The sequence below is a fragment of the Podarcis cretensis genome, assembly GCF_951804945.1.
Source record: "Podarcis cretensis genome assembly, chromosome: 14".
NCBI lineage: Eukaryota > Metazoa > Chordata > Lepidosauria > Squamata > Lacertidae > Podarcis > Podarcis cretensis.
The window spans coordinates 37888735-37911767 of NC_137183.1; the positions used below are offsets into that span (position 1 = coordinate 37888735).

At 44.6% G+C, this 23033-nt stretch overlaps 1 protein-coding gene across 2 annotated transcripts in view; it reads left to right on the forward strand.

Moving 5' to 3' along the window:
* The first annotated feature begins 13893 nt into the window (after positions 1-13893).
* Positions 13894-23033, forward strand: part of PIGQ (phosphatidylinositol glycan anchor biosynthesis class Q) — a 32010-nt gene continuing 22870 nt past the window's right edge. Inside the window, exons 1-2 of one of the 2 annotated variants that reach the window (XM_079952390.1) lie at positions 13894-13967; positions 20495-21195. In XM_079952390.1, the coding sequence (XP_079808516.1) occupies positions 20522-21195 (674 nt within the window). In that variant the 5' untranslated portion in view covers positions 13894-13967; positions 20495-20521. Of the gene's footprint in view, positions 13968-14428; positions 14537-20494; positions 21196-23033 lie in introns of those variants that run through there. The other variant, XM_079952389.1, reaches the window with a different exon arrangement.

Sequence of the window (23033 nt, forward strand, 5' to 3'; positions counted from 1 at the left end):
GAACACCATACTTACACAACACAGGCTAACGATGTGGTTCAATTGTCAGCAGAGACTATTATGGAACAGAACTGTATTCAAGGCTGCATCCACAGTGGGTATTTCCAGATGACCTGTTTACTGAATATTCATCCTGATTTGTTTACAGGGAGGCTAGATGACATTGCAACAAAAGCAAGTATCATTTCATACTTTCTGGTCACTTTCCTTATCACACATAAGCCTGATTCTTTGAGGAAGCAGGTTTGTTGTGCATGAGCTCCCAATCAGCTATAATGGCACATCCTGAATATGCTGGCATGTGATTGAATCCCACCCTAAAATAGCAACAGTCTGGATGCACTCTGCTGGCAACTGCATCCAAGGTAGGCAACATGGTTGGGTTTTTTGTTCTTTTGTTTCTAGAGAGCAGGAAGCAGCATGAGGGAGATGACATTTGCACATCATATCAGGGATACACAAATACACAAAAAGTGGCCTTACATCAAGCTGGACCATTATCCCATCTGACCAAGCACTATCTGGTTTGATTGACAGCAGCTCTCCAAGATTTCAGTCCATTGTCTTTTCGAGACATGTCAAATTAATGAATTTAATGGATTTTTGTTTTGCTGCCTTCACCATTCAAAGATTCACCAAGCCAGCTTAACATTCATCGGAACCATAAATACAGTATGGTAAAGGCAGGCACTAAAAATAGAAATGCTTTTGCTGTACCATAGAAGCAGGAAGGTCGGGGAAAACTCACAGATAAAACTCAAAAGCCTCATCATCAAATTAACCATGGGAAAAGGTTACTTACTACCTGTGGCTTCCAGGGACTGAACCTGCTGACTTCCATACACCAAGCAGACACTTTGCTACAGGGCTGTGGCCTCCACTTCTGGACACGAAAAAGGAGGTTTGCAGGTTTTGGAGAGCGATAAAAACATGTGCACCATGGGCAACTTTCTCAAACAACTTTCAGCTCCTAGCTCCATGGTGGCTACACAGAACCTCTGGACTCTGGAGTCAGTGGTAGTATACCATTGAATGCCCACTGTGAGGGAGCAATAACTATTAAGTCCTGCTTTTAGGTTTTCCAGAGGCATTTGGTTGTCCACTGTAAGACATGGATGCTGGACAATAGGAACCATTCTTCCAATACAGCAGGGCTCTTTGTGTGTGTGTGTGTGTGTGTGTGTGTGTGTGTGTCTGTCCAACCATTTGCTAGGAATGCCTTTCTAAAGGCAAGACCTGCCATATTCTCTTACCTAATGCACAGAAATAAGGGATCACAGTTGCAGGAAAGGATGTCAAGCCAAGAGCCCAGAAGTAGTTTAATGTGTGCTAAATGTTATCACATGGGTCAGGGGTTGGGGAACCTGTGGCCAGCTTCCAGCATCCCAGGTGTAATCCAGGAATGAGAAGCTACATTCAGCCTGTGGGCTAGATCCTTAGGTCTACAGACACAGAGGCTAAATTTGACAGGAAGGTAGGACTGCCCATCTGCCAATCACCTGGTATCAAAATGACACCAGGTAACCTATTTTTGATGGTGTGCTTTGCAAAAAAAGCACTCCCCAATCAGATGATAGCTGGTGCTTCAGAAACGCTTGCAAGGGGCTTTGCAGGCACTTGCTCATCCAAGCTGCACCTTTGCCTGCTTCACACCTGACATAATATGTGACATCAGGTGAGGGCAGCTGAACATGGCTTGCGGGCTACATGGGGAGGCTTGATGATGCTCATAGGCTGGAGGTCCCTCACCCCATTGCCCTCCAACAAAATCTGGAAGCTGACAGTGGATGACATAGGCCCCATCTGCACTTCACATTTAAAGCAGGACCACTGTAGTCTGTTAAAGGTGCTGAGAGTTGTTAGGCAATTCCATATCCCCTCAAAGAGCTACAATTCCCAATGTTTACTGGAAAGAGAGATTGATTGTTAAACCACTCTGAGAATTGGAGCTCTTTGAGGGGAACAAGGAATCGCATAACAACTCTCAGCATACTTCAGAGACTAGAGTTCTCAGGATTCTTTGAAGCCATGGCTGTTTTAAGTGTTATAATACTGTTATTAAACGTGTGGTGCAGATGAGGCCACACTGTCTATCAGCAAAGTGCTCTACTAGCGATGTTAATGTAGGAGGAGATTTCCGCGATTTGAAAAGCTAAGCTGTGAACATCCAAACGCTGGGGTGAGAGGAGGCACGTCCAGAGTTTGCCACAACATTGTCTTGTTTGCCCACACTTCCTATCACAGCATCCACCACCACCACAATCACCCATGAAATGCAACAGGCACTCAAACACCAATGCTGGGGCAACACCCCACTGCACTTCGTGCATCAGTCAATGGCAAAACACTGGTGAATAAATGATACATGCTATATTTATTTATTTATAGTGTATGGTGCTGTGGGGAGGGATGTCACTGGGGTGGGGGTGGGAGTGGGATAAAGAGTATTATGTGTTATTTATTGTCCACAGGTCTAAAGAATGTAAAAAATAAATAAACTAAATTTTAAAAAATGAGTGGAAGTGAATAGCCTGATCTCTTTGCTAGGGTTATTGTTGCAGAGGCAGTCTCTGCAATGAAGTAACATGGATCATTCCCTCTCCTTCTGATGTTTATGTCTTGCTTGGGTTGCCTAAACAGCATCACCCACGAGAGAGGTATTAGCAAGCCATATATATAATTTATTTAGAGCATTTGTACCCAGCTTGTACCTGAACAGCTTACAACCAGTCAATTAAAACAAGATGGGCAGTCACTGCCTGCAGGTTTACCACCTGAACAGCATGACACAAATGGGGGGAGCAAACCTGGGTACCAATTCTTAAAAGTTCAATAGTAGTCCTTGTAAAGAGAAGTTCAAGTATGACTGATGGAGCTGGTCTCTGTTACTTAAGGGGGAACCCTGAAAACAGTTGAATGAAGACCAGGTGTGACTAGTGGGCACAAAATTGCTAAGTGACTGTTCAGAATGGACAACTGGGGAATGGAATCTCCCGAAAGAGAATTGGCTGGGTGGAACCCTGAGTGAGAGCACCCTCCAATAGCTCCCACTTGGACTCCCAACACATTGAAATGTTTGGACGTTCCTTCACTATGGTAGCCATTTAGCTGTTAAAGCTTTGGTAATAGACTTGTCTAATATTTGGCTAAGCCTCATTATTAGAAACACATTCTCACCCCAAGCCCTGCAGAACACTGGCTAAGATTAATTTTACTGTCTTTCCTAAATGGAAACAAAATAAAAAAATTCCTTCCAGTAGCACTTGGAGACCAACTAAGTTTGTTATTGGTATGAGCTTCCGTGAGCTCATACCAATAACAAACTTAGTTGGTCTCTAAGGTGCTACTGGAAGGAATTTTTTTATTTTGTTTCGACTACGGCAGACCAACACGGCTACCTACCTTTAACTACAGTGGTACCTCGGGTTAAGAACTTAATTTGTTCTGGAGGTCCGTTCTTAACCTGAAACTGTTCTTAACCTGAGGTACCACTTTAGCTATTGGGGTCTCCCGCTACTGTTGTGCGGCCACCACGCAATTTCTGTTCTCATCCTGAAGCAAAGTTCTTAACCCGAGGTACTATTTCTGGGTTAGTGGAGTCTGTAACCTGAATGTCTGTAACCTGAAGTGTCTGTAACCCGAGGTACCACTGTACTTCCTAAACCGGTGATGGCAATTGCCTCTTTTCTCTGAATCATTGGCCTTTTGTTGGTTTACTGCAAAGAGCCTGGATTCACTCCAAGTCCAAATAGCAGCAACACCTGACTGATCCACTGATCATTGTCTTAAAATCACATGGTGCTTAAAGCTGATAATCGGGCCAGAAGATCTACCTTGTCCTGACTGCATGTGACCAGTAAGGCTACACATGCTGCATTTGTCGGATCTCATTCTTTTGTTGTTCTTGAAGGGCATAAGCACATGTTACATGTGGGATGGAGAACCTCAGGTTTGGGGCCAGCTGGGACCCTTCAGGTCTCTCTGTCTGGTCCTCGGGACTCTCACTGTTCCTGCTTTGAGTACCTTTGCCCAGAAGGTGTCCTTGAACCCTGTTGATGCCTCTTCCTACTGAACAAAAGTAGCAGAGTAGGGGGGGGCATGGTTCAGCTTTCCCTCCTTGGCCACAATCTTGGCAAAAAAAGTATCCTCCTGCCACAGAAATTAAAATTAAAATTAGATCTGATGGCAGTTCCCCTGCTCTATTGTATCCACACAATTCATGGCAGGGCAGATACCTCCCTTGGCTTTAATCGCTCTATAAGGTGGCCATCAACACATGGTGGAATTGATCACACAATGGCGTTTGCAGAATACACACACAAAAAGTGTCCGGAGGAGAGGCCCACAGGCTCCAACACAAGACAACTTTACCAAGGTCACCCGGTAAGTCAGTAAGAAGATGTGGAACAGCAAAGCACCTCCACGCCTGGACTCCTTGCTCTTAACTAGTAACAATAGTAATACTGATATGAATACTAAAAAAAAGGTTTTCTGAGAACAGCAACAACATAGCTGCTGGGCAAATGAAACAATGGAGGAGGAAGAACCTTTCCTGCTTATGAACTGGAGGAGAGAGCGTGGAGCGAGGCAATCAGATTTTAAGTTCAAAAAGCAGTGTTTACCTTTGTGTTTAGATAATTGGAGAGGAGTTGAGCGACTTGCAAGACTTATCGTGGCTCAGATCATACCCTGAGGACACCATGCTTGCTCCAGTGCCAGCCACATTACATGGTTATTTGGTCAACCTAAGGAAATCTGATAGTCAGCTATTACTTCTCCTTTATGGTACAGCCCAGCTGATAGGCATCTGAGTTGGTCTAAGGTGAATGAGACTGGGAGACTGGGACTGCCTTGTCCCAGTCTCCCATACCAACAAGAGCACCTGTCTCATGTTTGCATTTGGGTCAAATGAGAAGGGCAAAGGCAGAAGAAAACCTTGGGCTCCCCCCGACCATTGTTTATTGAGCATTCATCCTGAACTGCTTGCTCAAAGTTTATGTGGAGGTTATACAATGCCTGTTCTTTATTCAGCATTTGTTCTGATCCATTGGGGGGTACGATTATAAGACAAGGCGCGCGCATCCTGAATTTGTGTAGAGGTTTTACATCTTTCCATCAATTTACTTGTTGTTCCACACTTTCTTCAGCACTTTCCTAACCACAAAACAACCTTTAAAAAGTGGATTTGTTGCAAGAGAGTGCTTTAATCCACTTTAATTGCACAAACCTAAATTTACAGTATGTGACCGAATCCCTCTCACAAAAAACTGATTATCTGGAGGCACCTCAGAGCAGGTGCAGGAGGGAGAAAAGACCAAGGCTGGATTAACCTCTCTGCCCCTGCAGTACAGAACTCATTTTTTTACACTTCTCTCCTACACTTCTTCCAAGGAGCTTAAGGCACCATACATGGTTCTCACCACCACCACCCATTTTATCTTCACAACAACCTCATAAGGTAGGTTTAGTCTGTGAGAGAGGTACTGGCCAAAGTCACCTAGGAAACTTGATGGCTGCATAGGGATATGAACCACCCTGGCTGTTGGGATGAAAGATGTTCTCTAGGCTGTATACAAAGTGCTGCATACCTTTAAAGCACGTTTGAGGCACATTGTTTGCCTCAAAGAGATGGTGGGCCATTTGCTGGACCGGGGTCCCCAGCCCTGAGTAAACATTACTGAAGACTCATGGCCACAGGGGTGGGACAAAGGTGGATAATATTGCACTATATTACGTGCAGTGCAAAACATCCATATTAGCTCTGCTCCCGGCTGGTTGTGGAAAAGTCATGCCTCAGCAGTACTAACAGACTCTAGTGTGGAAACAATCCTGTTCCTAAAATGTCAGGATTATTATTATTAGTTTTAAACCACCACAAAGCCCTATGATGCTCAAATGAGGGAGAACTGAAAAATTAAATTAAAAATGATTTGAGAAAACCACTCATAAATTTATTCCACTTTAAAAAAATAATCCATTTCTTTCTCCATGGATTACCCTGCGATGACTATTCCAAATACCATTCCTCAGATAGTGATAGGCTTCCTCCTTATCTCCAAATTAAATGCATTAATGCATAACTTAATTTATGTCTACTCTCTTCGTATATCCCCATTTTGCTTTGTGCTGGATTTCTCATTTTAAAATATGCATTGCAATGAAGGTGTGCAAGTTCCCCCACCAACACCCCCATCCTGCACTCAATACACTCAATTGTGTATTGCATTACATTACGTTCTCTCATTTATTAGTTGGACTGATGGATCCTTCTAGTGGTCGTCATTGAAACTGCAACAAAACCTTTGTATTTAGAAATTAGGAGGTGCTTCCAGGTCTGTGTTTATAATGGGATGATGTTTCTCAAGCACATCTTCTCTTCTCTTCTCCTTTCCTTTCTGCATTCACATGATCTTAGTGACATAAAAGTGTCAGCCTTTATTCTCCCTACCCCATTTAATCCAGATTTACCAACTCCAGGAAAATAAATTTGATTTTCTTAATTAAAAACAACAACACTGTCGCCACCCACCACCCTTCTGTGATACCTGAATGACCCATTTACAGTATGAAGCCCTCTTCTGGTAGCGCCCTATGTTAAGAATGAAAATCTTAAGCACTGTGAGGTTTCTTCAGAGTCCTCCTTCTCATTAGCCCATGGGAGGGGAACCGGTGGCACCTCCATACCGCTGAACTTCAATATCCACCATCCCTGACCATTAGCCATACTGGGTGGGACTCATTGGAACTGGGCATCCAACATTTTGAGGGCAACAAGTTCCCCCTGCTACTGCATCCTCTACTTTTTCATTTTTCTTTTCTCCCTCTCAAGTCTGTTCCTGTTGAATCAAGTGTTACAGGATTTTTTTAGAATGATTGGGGGGGGGGGGTTGCCCCTCTAGCATGAAGGGTGCACACAATGTCTCCTCAAAGCACCACATAACGCATGACACCACACAATTTCCAACGTCATTCTGCTCAGGGAAAAGATGGCTACCGACACTTAGGAAACTGGTAAAAGACAGCCATAATCCCTGAAACCTGGGATCAGGCACACAGCAGCCTCTTGCATAGGAGATAATCACTGGCATCCTGGTAAATGGGTGGCAGACAGATAGTCATCCCGTGGACAATAGCGAACCATCCAGGAATGGATTAGGTTCTTGGTCAGGACAAAAAAGTATGATAACTTGGCCAGAAAACCAGGAACTTGTAAATATTTCTTTTGTCTTACTTAATGGGTATAAGGTGGAGGTCAAGGGAATGATGGGGGCAAACCTGATGCTCAGGTTTCTGTCACCAGACCCTCCCACTTTGTGATGTATGCATGATGTAATTTTAGGGGCGTTGTGGGTATCTTTGTAAAACTGATAAAAGTGGGAGCCATCCTTTGTTCTGGCCGTCTTCCTGCTTCTCCCATGCAATGCGTGGAAGTTCTGTTGCAACAGTCATTTGAATAAAGACCAGGCCTCCTGGCTGGTGTCTGGTAATCCAAGTGAGCCCAAGGACTTTCCTATAACACAAGCATGCAACCCGCTCTTCAGGTTCCTGTCTACTAGGAGCAAAGGAAGCTACCATAGACAGGGTCAGACTATTAGTTCATCTTGCTCTCCCAGGAAGGCTTACCTGCCACCTTCATTACACACCAGGCGAAAACATTCCTCTTCTCCCAGGCCTTTGGCTAACTGAAGCATCTATGGACTGACCAGTCACCCTCTCCAGGATCTCAGACACTTTCCCCAGACCTACTGGGGGATGCTGCGGACGTCTTACAAGCCAAGCGGGTGCTCTGCTACCAATGAACTGCACAGTGGAGCAGTTTGGTAATTTTAGATTCTGGATTTAATTCAGTTTATTTTAATTGTGTATGGTCATGTGGAGGAGGGCATTGTTGTTGTTGTTTTACGGTTTGCCCAGAGGCATCCCAAAATGATTTGCAATACAGTATAATAAAAACATATGGCATATATAAAAACAGTTAAAACAATTGTGTTTATTTTTAACACACATTTATATAAACAGTTTAAAACATCAACAGTGCATACATAAAATCAATTCAGATCCAATACCTACTGGGATAATTCATATTCCACATTTAAATGCAAATGAGTATTGCTTTAAAATGTGGCAAGCATTTGGGTGCCCTCTTGCTCATTTGCCTGAGAGGGACCCTGAATTTCTGCCCTGCCCTGCCCTGAAGGCACCACAGGAGCTTTTCCATACACCTCCTTCATTCTCCATGCCTCAGCTTCTCTGCCCGTTCACAGTCCTCAGCTTATACCCCAAGACACTACTTCTGCTCATGGGGACCATGTACAGATCAGCTTTATTAGAGAAAGCCAATGTAATGTAGCAGGTACAGCAGAAGTGTGCAAACTGTGGCCCTCCAGATGTTTTTGGCCAGTGGTCAGGGCCAATGGGAGTTGTAGCCCAGGATCATCTGGGAGGCCAAAGGTTAGCCACTCCTTCTTTACATAATTTCAAGTGCTTCCTTGTATGTTATCTCAGCAATTATTTCAACAGCCTTATTGGTAGTGTAGTGAGGGCTCCCATCCTGGATGGCTTTAAAAGCAGATTAGGAAAATTCATGGAGAATAAGGCTATCAGTGGCTACTAGTCCCAATGGCTGTGTCTCCTTATGCTCTCAAACGCAGTATAGACTAGGGTTCAAAGCTCCGACACAGCAACAACAAAGCTCACTGGTTGATCGGATGGCAATCATTATTTCTCTCTCAGCCTAAGCAACTTCACAAGGCTGTTGTTGTGAGCGTGAAGCTGGCACAAAAATATAATTAATAAATGGATTCACACACACCCTGCCTTACAGGCGGTAGATAAGAAATGGAGGTGACGGGGGACCATTTTGTGCTTCCCACTGGAGGCAAGGAGAGCCTAAGCACGAACAAACCCATGGCCGAGGTGTCGCTAGAGGCTTGGGGGTGGCTTTCAAACATGCCTTGACAGGCCTTCAGCCTCAGAAAGGTGAATGGGCGCCAGAGGCCTAGTTGGTATGTTTGTTTATCTCAGCGTTTAAAGCAACAACAAAAGGTCAGAGTCCGTTGCCGTGGGAGATGCTTTTTTTTTTTTTTTTAAGCCTCCCACAGCCTTCCCACTGTCCAGCTGAGACAGGCCTATTTACTTGTCAACTTCAGTTATTTAATTCATTTCACCACTGTTGAAGAAATAGGCCCAACTCAAAACGTGCAGACCCAGCAACTCGGGGGATGCTGAATTGAGAGGAAAGGAGATGCATGTGCAACTCTTGCTTGTGCAAAATACACGTTGGGTCACGGTGAGTGGCTTCTGGGTTCCTGGACCTCTTGCAAGATCTTACCAGAAGTCAGAAGCCACAGCCCCACAACCGTGATAAGTAAGGCTTTGGTTGCAGGGCAGGGGCAGCACCTTCCTGTTTTGCCTTAGGCGGCAAAACAGGATGGGCTGCCCCTGAGCTCCTGTCTATTTTAACTTGAGTGCCTTTGTGTTTACCCTGGCAAAACAATCCTATTGACACAAGCATTGGGCAGCAAATTCCTGTCACTAACAACAGAGCCCTGGGAAACTTATCTCAGTGGTATATTTGAAGGAAACAGGATAATACTCTAGGTCTCTCTACAGAGCAGTTTGCAAACCAGGGGAAAAAGAGAACAGCCTGGGCAACTTTGATCACAGGTAAGTAGTCCTAAACTTTCTTCCCTACTTCAGCTAAGACTATTTACTATTTGAGTCTGTAGTCCGGCAGTTTGGGCTAATGGTCTAGGTACCTGGGTGACAGATAATACCCTGCACTGCTCAGCAAGTCCATCACCCCAGGATTGCTCAAAACTGTTTTCCCCAGAGTAGAAGTAAGGTAAAGGTAAAGGGACCCCTGACCATTAGGTCCAGTCATGGATGACTCTGGGGTTGTGGCACTCATCTCGTTTTATTGGCTGAGGTAGCCGGCGAACAGCTTCTGGGTCTTGTGGCCAGCAAGACTAAGCTGCTTCTGGCGAACCAGAGCAGCACACGAAACACCGTTTACCTTCCCGCCGGAGCAGTACCTATTTATCTACTTGCACTTCGTGCTTTCAAACTGCTAAGTTGGCAGGAACAGGGACCAAACGAGAGCTCACCCCGTTGTGTGGATTCGAACCGCTGACCTTCTGATCGGCAAGCCCTAGGCTCTGTGGTTTAACCCACAGCACCACCCAAAAGCTTGATCTTAGCTCAAAAGGTGGTATTAGATAGAGTTGGATCCATTGGAAGATGGATGGTGATTTGCAGTAAATCCAAAAGGGTTTCTTATGTCACCTCCAGTCTATCATTATTCTGTGGGAGGGATTTAATCACATACTGGAAATTTAGGGTTGTGTACACACTATACTTTTAAAATCCATTCAAAGCCCATTCTTTCCCTCAAATAATTTTGGGCACTGTAGTTTGCCCCTTGCAGAGTTGCAATTCCCAGCAAATCCTTAACCAACTATGGTGTCCAGAATTATTTGAGGGAAACAATGAGCTTCTAAGGTGATTTAAGCATGTAGTGTATACAAAAATAAAAAGAATCCTGGACTTTTTTGCAGTTTGGGGGAGTGGCAGGGTTAAAAGTATGCAAAGGGTAGGGGCATGGGGGAGAAATATGATTCAGTTCACATTGAAAGGTGAGGCTGCTTAAACCACACTTAAACAATACAAAGACTGAAACGGCACCATCCTTTGAGATTTGCACTTCTTCAAATTTTGCAATACTGTTCTCCAGCCAAGCACTAGGGTACTGTGTGCATAAAAATGCATATATTCATAATAGCAACATACAAAACTGCATTATATTTTTGAAAACTGTATGTGGTTTGTCTTTTTGAAAAGGGGAAAGGATGGATTATACCTTGGAAGACACACAACGGAAGGAGAAACTTCTGAGGACTGTTTATGCCCTCCAAGTTAAATCAGATGCCACATTTCAGAAAGCCAGCCCTCTCCTGAACAGCCACCCTGGTACAGGCATGGTGACAGAACACCAAGTGCACCAGCTGGCCGAGAAAGCCAAGGTCATCTGCCGTGACCTGGACAATATCAAAAACTTCCTTTACTACCGGCAAGATGAACTGGTGCAGCAGATCCCAAACCCCAACGGCAACCATTATGGAGGTGTGTGTGGAATTCACTGCTCACTCGATGGGCTTATCTACATGACTAGTGAAAATGCACCAAGGGTCCACTTCCTCAACCGCTCAGGCCAAACCTTTCAGTCTATACCATGTGTGGAATGGAAGAAGAATGAGACTTTTTTGCCAGAGGACGTGACCGTGACCAGGGCAGGGATGGTGGCAATTACAGACCTGGTCAATGGGACTGTCCGCATCTTCAACAACCACTCCAAGTTCTCCAAGGGAGAATGGCTAAGAATTGGGAAGTTTTGTTCCCCCAGGGGAATTGGAGTGGATACATCTGGAAAGATTCTGGTGGCTGACTACACGGAAGGAAAAGTTCACAGCTTTGCCCTTGACCGTGCTTTCAAGGTGCAAAGCACCCACTCTGTCTCCAACCTGCGTGGGCCACGCTACGTGTGCTTGGCCCCAGAAGGAGGGTTTGTGGTGAGTGAAGAATGTGGTGATGTCAAGCTCTTCAGTAGCAACCACAAACTGGTCTCTTCCATCAGCAGCAAATATGGCCACTGCTTTGGCAATCCCTCCGGGGTCTGCGCTGATAGAGAAGGCAACATCATTGTGGCTGATGAACAGCACCAGAAAGTCCACTTGTTTCCCAGGAGTGGGTCTCCCATCTGCCTGGTATCTAAAGGTCTGCAGAGACCAATGGGAATAGCTTGTTCCACCCAGGGGCTGCTGTTAGTTGCCGATAGTGGAGATAACTATGTCAAAGTCTTCAAGTACCGTGTGAGACCCCATTACAACTCTGACAATCTTTGTATACCCAGTGACAGTCCAAACCTAACACCTAGAGGGAGAGCAGGGTAGGATTATTCCAACATTCACCTTCAGGCGTCTTCTGCATTGACTTCTGCCGCACTACCTCATCTGACAGTACAGTCAGTTATCCAAGTTTTTCTAGCACTCAAAAGGACTTGCTGCAGCAAACTACACCTTTGTCACATGGTGGACTCGAGCGAAACAACGTAGATCCTAATATCTGATCCATATCTTGGATGTTATGACTGGGAGAGGGGCCCCTTTTGGTAGTTCCAGTACCCTCAGAAGTTCAAGGTGGCCTGGAGAGGGCATTCTCTGTGGCAGCCCCTACATTGTGGAATTTCCTCACCACAGAGATGCGACTGGCACTTTCAGTATGCCAAAGGCATATTGGCCTTCTTCCTGGCCTTTGACGTGTGATATATATAGTTTTAGGGCCTGTGCTATTCTCTTGACTGCAATTTGTTTTAAAATGATTTTAAATCGCCCACCTGCAATTCCCAACAAGTAGTAGAATCATAGAATCATAGAATCATAGAGTTGGAAGAGACCACAAGGGCCATCGAGTCCAACCCCCTGCCAAGCAGGAAACACCATCAGAGCACTCCTGACGTAATAGAATCATAATAGTATTCAGAGGCATACTGCCACTGACAGCAGGGGTAGAACATAGCCATTGTGGCTAGCCCTAGCTAACATGGGAGTTGTCGTCCAAAGCAGCTGGAAGGCACTTGGTTGGTGAAGGCTGTACTACCACATCTGAAGCTAGCTTAGGGGCTACAGGGCAGGCTGTGAAGCCCGTATAGTTCTGTCCTCCAACACCAGCCATTGCCCCTGGCATCTAACAGTGACTGTCACACCCTGCCCAATGGTAGGAGCTGGCCCTTGAGGAAGAAACCTGGTTCTTCTAAAGAGCCATAACCTTTTAGGAGCCACAGACATGCCATTATTATTAAAGAGAAAGTTTTCTCTTATGTATGTTTTCATGAAAAGTAAGATTACCTGAATTATATTTGTCACTGGTAATGTTAAAAACTAGAGTAAATTATAATAAAATTATCTGATCACAGACCATAAAAGGATATTCAGAAGGTCAAAGTAATAAAAGAGGTCAAAGACTCCCCACTGTTTCTTGTCTTATTTATTTTGTTTTTATTCATGGATGCCACATATTGCACCATATTAACTGGGAGGCAATTTGGGGTTTACTTTCAGAGCAAAAATATATGCTGTCTACATTTCATATTTTAAATTGTGACTAGCTTCATTTGCGAGGAATGTAAAGGGACACATTGATAAATGCAAATACGATGAAGCAATAGGGAAATAAGGGCAGAAAATGTTTAAATGATCCATGCATGTGTTGCTTTGTCAGCATTTTGCTTACTAACATCTTCCTCTATTTCAATAGAGAATGTCTGCAAATAGAGAGCTCTAAAGTTGCACACATGACCACCCTATTATTCCAAATGCACTAACCTAAAATCCAGACTTTTCTCCTTAATTTAGTATATCCAGCTGCTGACTGCCAGTTGCTGGGAGAACCCAGCAGAAGAGCTACATGCCCCTTGAGTCCTGCTTGTGAGCTTTCCACAGGCATACGGTTGGCCACTGGGCAGGAAAGGCTCGGCCTTTGGACTAATGACCTCGTAGGAATTTGTTTTCAAAAACAGGTAACAAAAACAATACAATGAATGTGATAAACACCCACATCCCTCACTCACATGGGTGAAGTTGCTTATTATGGATGGTTGCAAATAAGACATACAGGAAGGCACAAAACAAATTTCTAGTGCTATCAGCTTCCACCAGAAGTGTGAAGGCACAAGCTACAGTTCTCAGAATTAACAGAAGAGACAAAGCTTATCAAAAAGAAGGGAGATGCAGACATTGAATTGGAGGGAAAGAATGGGTTCCACCCAGGGGTGTGGTATACAACGGCTGAATTTTGCATGCCTTCCCCAGTTTTGTAGAGGAAATTACTGAACGTTACTCTTGGGAGCAGCAAAGAGTATTCTGCTGTTTAGAAACCTGTTCTACCTTCTGGGATACTTTAGGCTTGATCAGGTCAGTATGACACCATAGGCCAAATTCATGTCAGATATAAAATACCTTGCTTTTGCTCTGCTAGCTTGGGGTATACTGCCTTAGTACCAGAATCTGCTTCCATTTTGGCATCACCTGATATCTTTAAGTGGATTTCTTTTCTTGTTCTGCCGTTTTATTGTAAACAGCTCTGAAAGCGTGTGGCTTGTAAAGCCTTAGAAAAGATTTCCCTCCTCAACAGCTGGGGATACTGAAAATGTTCCTAGAAAAAAAGAGAGAGCTGGCATAAAAACCAGGCCGCTAAATGGGACGAAAGAAATTGTTTTAAAATGAGCTGGTAGAATTTCTTACCGAAAACCTCAGGAATCTGCTGCCCTTTTTAAAGCAATGAACTCAATCAAACAGAACGTCACTTCAGGAGATCGGGGGGTCCGTCCGGAACGCAATTAGGCAAGGACTTTACGGAGCGCTCTTAGGGACGGACTGCGTCTCCTAGCAACCGGCCTGTAGCACCCGGAAGTGGCTTGAATGTCAAGAGGAGCGGGCTCTTTCTTTTCTTTTATGCCTGCTAGAAGGAGTGGCGGGAGGAAGTAAGTGTCGTCGGCGAGCGGCAGGGAGTTCTGATGGCTTGGGAGAGAAAAGGATGCAAAAAGGGGGAGGGGGAAGCGCGGCGTGGTATGGTGGGATGGAATTGGGACCAGACCTGCCAGCTGCTGAACTGACCCAATGACTGGGTTGCTCTGCGGCCAATAGCGGGTGCTAGTATGTTATCTCTATGCCTCCCCCAAAATTTCACCTGCTCATTCCTGCAGAATAAGCCTCTGTTAAAGGCGTAAGAGCCGGGCAACTCCTGGCTAGTTGGTCACCGTAATTGGGCTACTAAGCCTTGTGTGGGTTGTGCGTGGCTAGCTGAGTTATACTGTGCATATTGCTGCGTTTCCCAAACCCGAGGTGACTGAGAATTGTGGCTTCTGTATAGTGGAGTAGTAGTGGAAGGGACGGGGGGAATCCTACAGGCTGGAGCAAGGCACATAGGCTTATTTATTTATTAATTACACCTTTATTGTGCGCTTCTTCCACAAGGTTCAGAGCGGTATCATTCTCTTTCTTCCCCTTATCCTCGTGACAGTCTTGTGAGGCAAGCCAGGTGGAGAGAGTGAGTGACTGGCTCAAGGTCACCCAGTGAGCTTTGTGGCTGAGAGGGTATTGGGACCTGAGTCTCTCTGTTTAATAATACTCATAGTTCCCTATATTCCATCCATACTGGCTCTAGCATCTGGTTTGAGGCATAAAATGCTTAGCCTTGCTGAGGCTATGTAATTCTGGTATTGATTGGTGTCTGAGTGGGATACCGCCTGAAAACCCTGTGCATGCCACCTTAGGTTATCTCTTGGGAGAAAGTCAAGATTGCACCATGCAAACTCTGTATGCTGAAAATTCCTATTTAATTGCAAATCAAGGTGCATATGCTATCCTCTATATTGGGACTACTTAAGCCTTTTTTATTTCTAAAATTATATTTTGGGTTTTTTAGTGTAGAGAAAAGGTGAGTAAGAGGAGACATGATAGAGATGTATAAAATTCTGCATGGTGCAGAGAAAATTGATGGAATGAATGTAGTGCGCTCTCTCTCGTGACATTCAGGACAGAAAAAAGAAAGAACTTCACATCATAGTGCATAAACTACAGAATTTGTTCTGACAAGAATTAGTTATAGCCACCTGCTTGAGATCCTTTAAAAGAGGGTTAGACAAATTAATGGAGGAGAAGGCTATATCAATGGCAACTAACCTTGCTGATAATGTTATAGCTCCTCTATCGGAGGCAATTTTCCTGTGAAAGCCAGTTGCTGGCAGTCACAAATGGGAAGAGTGCTGTTACCTTCACGTCCTGCTTTTGGGCTTCCTATAGACATGTGGTTGGCCACTGCAAGAACAGGATGCTGGGCTAGATGGGCTTTTGGCCTGATCCATCAGGCTCTCTTATTGTTTTCTGAAACAAGTACAAATACAACCAAATAACACTGAACAAAACTCAAATGTAAAACAGAGCCTTGGAAACACATTTACCTCCCTTAAACCTTTTTGCAACTTTGGGATCCCTTCCTTCTTTGTAGGTACTGGCAGTTCATTAGGGTCTGGTGTTCTTTTCTAGAGAAACACAACAGGGTTTTTTCCTGCTCTGCATCATGCTTCTGATTTTATCTTCCCTTATACTCCAGCAGCTTGAACCTATGAGTGCCAGATTCTGATTTTACCAACATGATTGTGGCATTACCTGACCCTGCTATGTTTAGACTGCTAGAGTGAGAGAACGGAAGATACCAGTTTTCTGCCTTTAAGTCAGTGTATATCATTGTCAGGGAGCTTTTTATGTTGTCTGGGTTTCATGTGACAGAAAAGCACTTGGGCCCAATATCATATTACAGTGAAATGTGACCAGTCCTCCACATCATCTCAGATAGCTGCGTACCTTTGCAACACTTGTAAACTGTAACCCTCTCTTATTTGAATTTTGTATCAGTGCTTATGTGAGCTACAAATCTGTGCCACAAACTCACCAAAAAACCTTTCAGTCCAAGCAACCCACTGGCAAAAGAATATAGTGATATTGATTTACATTACAGGGTTGCTGTAATAATATGAAGTGCCTTGAACACTCTAAAGTGTTCATGATGGGGTAATGCTGCATTTGGATGGCCTCTGTTTCTGTTTGATACTGTTGAGTTATTTAAAGTGACAGTGTCAGTTAGTTCCAGTGGTCTGTTTTGCTCTCTCGGGGATATTCTCAACCCTACCTGCCAAGGGTTGAACCAAGATCTTCTGCCTGTAAAGCAGGTGTTCTACCCCTGAGCCCTTCCCCTAATGATTAGAATCACTTTGCCTGTGGCATGATGATGATGATGATTTATTATTTATACCCTGCCCATCTGGCTGGGCTTCCTTGGAATTATGAAATTCTATCCTGATGAGCACGGGTGGCGCTGCAGGTTAAACCACAGAGCCTAGGACTTGCCAATCAGAAGGTCGGCGGTTCGAATCCCCGTGACGGGGTGAGCTCCCATTGCTCGGTCCCTGCTCCTGCCAACCTAGAAGTTCGAAAGCACATCAAAGTGCAAGTAGATAAATAGGTACTACTCCAGTGGGAAGGTAAACAGCATTTCTGTGCGCTGCTCTGGTTCGCCAGAAGCGGCTTAGTCATGCTGGCCACATGACCCGGAAGCTGTACGCCAGCTCCCTTGGACAATAAAGCAAGATGAGAGCCGCAACCCCAGAGTCCGTCATGGCTGGACCTAATGGTCAGGGGTCCCTTTACCTTTACCTATCCTGATGAAGTCCCAACAAAACTTTCTTTTTTGTATTGTGGGGCATTGATCAATGGGGGTGGGAGGACAATCAGGGTCAACACACAAGTAAAAAGCACATCTCCTGCTTGTGGAGAGCTTTCAAAGTAGGGATTGGGCCAGTTGACAGCTAGCTCTATCCACATACAGTAGTACCTCGGGTTACATACGCTTCAGGTTACATATGCTTCAGGTTACACACTCTGCTAACCTAGAAATAGTGCTTCAGGTTAAGAACTTTGCTTCAGGATAAGAACAGAAATTGGGCTCCAGCGGCGCGGCGGCAGCAGGAGGCCCCATTAGCTAAAGTGGTGCTTAAGGTTAAGAACAGTTTCAGGTTAAGTACGGACCTCCAGAACCAATTAAGTACTTAACCCAAGGTACCACTGTATTCACTGTTGAAGGCAAGGGCCAGGCTGCCTGAGAAGGAAGAGTTTTAAAGTGTCCCAAGTTGGAACATTTGTAGGACAGGTGACAAATCCTTACCATTCCCTCACCCACTGATTCCCTCCTCCCCCTACACAAATTCTCCAAGACAAACAGCTTTTAAACCCAAGCCCCCTCCCCCCAATTTCTGGATCCTTTTCTGATGGAAAAATATGAGCAGAGAAAGGGCTTTTATAGTGAAGACCTAGTGGTATGGAAAAGATTAAGCCTGCCTTTCTGCCTGCCTTTTATTTTCTACAAATACCCTCTCTGCCCCTGTGATCTACCCAACTTTTGTTTGCCAGCCAATATAATGTGTAGACCCAGTGGCGTAGCGTGGGGGGTGCAGGGGGGGCCGGCCGCACCGGGCGCAACATCTGGGGGTTAGGGTTAGGGGGCGCAAATCCACGGGTTAGGGGGCGCAAATCCATGGGTTAGGGGGCGCAAATTACTTGACTTGCCCCGGGTGCTGACAACCCACGCTATGCCACTGTGTAGACCCCCCCCCCCAAAAAAGATCCTGCTTTCTTGGAAGCTCCAGCTTGTCCCTCCAGCCAAAGTATGTGCGTGAACACGCGCACACAAGTATTTCAGAGGCCATTGAATGCTTCTTTTACAGTCCACTGGAGGGGAATTGCAACACTATGCATTTTGTTGTTTATTCTTGTTGCAAGGTGCACTCTCTGCCTGCAGCTGTGCACCCAAGATCTTCCTGGCTGCACACATCCTTTAGTGGTTCCTCAACCCTTATATAAGTGAAAGGACTGGAGAGGAATTGGCCCTTAGTACCAGTAACAGTGGTCCTCTCCACATTACAAGTAACGGAACATGTACCAAGCAGACATCCCTTTTCTGCCTCAAGGGGTTGGGAATTCATCCATGAACAGACATTGCCTCCTGCATCATCATTTGACAGGCTGGTAGCGGTGGTGGTGTCTCTGAGTAGATCAGCCAGGGTGAATAGAAGCATTCAGAATGCAAATAAATTGCATTTCTTTTCCAGAGCAAAATGTCAGAATCACAGATATTACCATAGATCAATTGGAAAGTTTTAGCAGGGACATCTATTTTATGTGTGTCTCCCTTTCAGTATATATTCCATAAACAGACAGTAAGGTTTCCTTTCCAATCACTGGACCCATCACAGAGCATACTGCCCGAGGGGTGGTTGGAGTTTTTTTTGCTTTGCTGAAGGACAGAGAAGGACAATGTTTTCCGGATGTTGTTAACTCTGGGCTTGCCCCCGCCTTTGCTGCTAATGGTGTTTCTGCTTGATACTGCTGAGTTATTTAAAGCGACAGTGTCAGTTAGTTCCAGGGTCAATTTTTCATTTCTGTGTATAAAAACTGAGACGTTGATGTCACCTTAGATTTCAGAGTGATTTAAAAAAACTAAATAATGCAATATATGCCTGCCTTAGTGGCTTTCATCTGAGGAGTCTGCACTACTTTATATAGAGTCTCACATAGGATATACATGGACTCATTCCCTTTGTTACTGGCCTGGTTCTTGTGCCTTTAAGGTAGAATTGAACCAATTAGCAGCATGAAACTAAGTGGTAGGAAAACCTTCACATTTTAAATGCGTATGCATCAAGCTGCTGTTCAAAGCACAGGCGAAGGGTGAGTGGCAAAACCTATGTACAAGGCACAATTAATAGCTGTGCCTGATAATGCAGAAAGTTAGCAGGTGCAACATTTTCCTGGCATGGATGTAAGCGGTGAGAACAGCTTTACTGGCTAAGTTTTTGCGTTGCGTGGCTGCTAAAGGCATAGCAACCCTGCCCAAGAAAATGCTGACAACCTTAGCCACAAGTTGTCAATACGTTTGTCAGTACTGACCTAATGAAATTTAATGACATGAGCATGGATGCATAGGAACATAGGAAAGTGCCTTACACCAAGCCAGATCATTGGGCGACCAAGCTGAGTGTTGTCTACTCTGACCAGCAGCAGCTCTCCGGAGTTACAGCATGGGCGTTCCCAGCCCTACTTGGAGACACCAAGGATTGAATCTGGGACCTTCTGCGTGCAAGGTAGATGCTCTAGCACTGTGTTATGATGAGCACAGTGCATCTGGAACAGGGCTTAGAGTAGATCCTCATTGTTCTCAATCTGAGGATGTACATGAGAATATAAATACAGTAGTACCTCTGGTTACAAACTTTGTTCTAGAGGTCCGTTCTTAACCTGAAACCGTTCTTAACCTGAGGTACCACTTTAGCTAATGGGGCCTCCAGCTGCTGCCATACCACTGCCATGTGATTTCTGTTTTCATTCTGGGGCAGAGTTCTTAACCCAAGGTACTACTTCCGGGTTAGCGGAGTCTGTAACCCGAGGTGTTTGTAACCCGAGGTACCACTGTACATACATTTTTGGAGTGAAGCCAGTTTTTGACTAGACATATCAAATGAAATGTTTTCCTATATGAAAAACACACTTCTTATTTTGAAGTATAACTCACAACTGGATTTCAAATTTGGATAATTAATCTGATACACTGTGGCAGTTCTTATGATGGTTAGCATAAATGTCTGGAGGGAAATTCCTATGCTGGCTATAGAGTTTCATTTGGTTGCTTTGACTACATTTTTAGAGTTGTTTTTAAACCTTTTGGTTTTTACAAAACCTGGCCAGGTACCTGCCGTTCTTGTGCCATCTTCAAATGATACTAGCACTGTTTCTTAACTTTAGTTAACATTACCACTCTCTTGGTTTGCCCCTTGTGCTTCTACCCATCAGTATTAAGTATTATTTGCGTGTGTGCTTTTTATTTCCAGGCTTTCTGATTTCCAAGCTTCCAGATCATGGTGCTTAAGATATTCTTTCCCATTTGCTGCTCGGCAGCTGAAAGTGGCCTGCTGATTGGACGATGGATCCCAGAACAGAACTCCGCTGTTATCCTGGCTGTGATCCACTTCCCTTTCATTCCTGGTCAGGTAAAGCAGTATCTCTCTGAAATGCAACATGCAACACAAGTCAAGCTGTCTGTGCTGGGCTCATGGACTAAAACCAAGCAAGCAAAGGAAGAGAGTTTGGACAGGTTCCTTGAAGACCTTGGCACCATTTTTTCACACGACCCCTGGATCCAACTCAGCAAGGAGAAAGGAAGCAAGTTTTGGAGCTGTTCCGCCTCTTGGAAAGACTCTAATGGCAATGAGGAAGATGAAAATATCTTGGTTTATTATGACCAGCGTAAAGTGATGCTGTCGCAGCTTCACCCTGCACAGGACCAGGTTGTTTCTTCTGATCAGAAGACAGTGGAGGCTTCCAAATTAGTTGCCGTGTTTGACACGGTTGCAAAGAGCAAGTTACTATTCATGAAAGACAGGTATGATGAGGGGCCTGTCAAGCTCACTCACTGGCAGTCAGAAGGAGTAGAAGCCAGTATTATTGTGGAGCTGCTGAAACAGGCCTCTGTTCCTGCATGTATGCTGATAACTTTCCTACTTTCACTTGTGTGTGGAGTCTGCAAAAGCAGGTATGTCATGTGGGGTGAATAGGAACAAAATCAAACACAGTTTATACATAGCTTAAATCAGAAAGTTGGGTTTTTAAAAATGTCTGTGTAATATTTTTATATGCAAAATTATGTTTTTCTGGGCAGTTTCCTAGCGCAGTGGTTTTCAGACTTCATATTGTCAGAAAACTCATATGTGCACAAATTTATAAAGGAAAATAAAATGGGGGAGCATCAATTCACATTAACAATACAATAAACATCAATACATCCATCTTAATTTACACATACAGATCAATACATGCCACCAACGCTAAAGGCTCCGCCCCTGGTAAGTACCAACCAAAGTCCAGGGGCATGTGGGACCACAAAAAGTGTCGCATCAGAAGGCCTCAGTGATCAAGGTGGAGCATAAGGAATCAGGCTATCCTTAAGGTACTTTGGGCCCAAGATGTTTAGGAATTACACATGTACAGCAGTAAAGTTGTTTAGGGTTTAGGAATGTATAGTGGTGAAATTGCTTTAAAATGGATTAAAAACCAAAACTAATCTACAACGTTTAGTTATTTATTTCAACAATACATTTATTTCAACGCAAAGTGCCAATTCTGCCACTTGAAGCAGTCTAGTGGGCACATATGGGGTAAGGCAATCTCGTAGGTAAACTGGTCCCAAGTTGTTATGGGTTATATATACTAATAGTAACACCTTGAACTCGTCCCAGTAGCAGATCACCAAGCAGAGCAGACCTCTGAGCACAGGTGTCATATGCTGACAAGGCCTCACTCCCATCAGCAATCGTGCTGCAGCATTCTGCACTAACTGCAGCTTCCAGATCAAGTGCAAGGGAAGCCATACATGGAGCACATTGCAGTAATCTTGAAGTAACCAGTACATGAACAACTGTGGCCAGGCTCTCCTGGTCCAGGAATGGCCATAGCTGTCAAACCAGTTGCAGCTGGTAAATGGCATTTCTAGCCACTGAGGCTACCTGAGCCTGCAGTGAAAGAGCTGGATCCAGTAGCACTGTGAAACTGCTGTGAAACACTGTTTCACGTTTACTGATTCGCTGGCAACAACACCTGCATTTCATGCCACATGTCAGAACTGTCGATGAAAGAAGTGTGTCCTTAACACCAGTATACATGCCCCAGGTAGTCTTGATTGGGCTGGAGCTCCCTGGCTTCTGAACATGGATCACATTTGACCTGTTTTCTGTAGATGTCCCTGCTGTGAAAGTGGTTGTTGTGTAAAGTGTAGACTTCAGTGGCAGCTGGTGCCAGTTAGAACTGGAAGATCAGAAGGTAGGGAGGCCAACAGGAGGTGAAGCCACGGTCAGTGATAGGCAGAGCTAACTAGTTCTACATTTGTCCCTTCTCTTGCTGAGTTCAACAAGGGGCAACACAGAGGCTAAGGAGGGGGAAGATGGCCGGAAGATGGCTGCCCCAATCCCCAGCCCTGTTAAAATGCCATTGATGTTGGATTCTTCCCCTGTTTTCAATGGGAAGGCCTCTGGAGGATGGCCAAGTGTAATTCTGAATGGATGTGAAGTTTAAAAGCTCTCCCCATGTAAAGCTCAGCAGGCCTTCAAGTGAGATCAGGTTGTGCTGCCAAAACCGGGGGATTGAAGTATTGTTTCCAAGCTGGCAAAGGGCAGCTTTGATTAATTCCATTTGGATACTAGTTACCTAAAGCATTCATGAGCAAACCTTTGCAGCAAGTGTTGCCTCAGGCTGTAGAGAGTAGAACTCCTCAACAGGTTTCCAACCGACTAATACTGTCATGAAATATTATAGCCAGCTTTTTCATACTTTCTGCCTGATGTGTAAAACTTGTAGCTTTCAGCATGTCTTCAAATG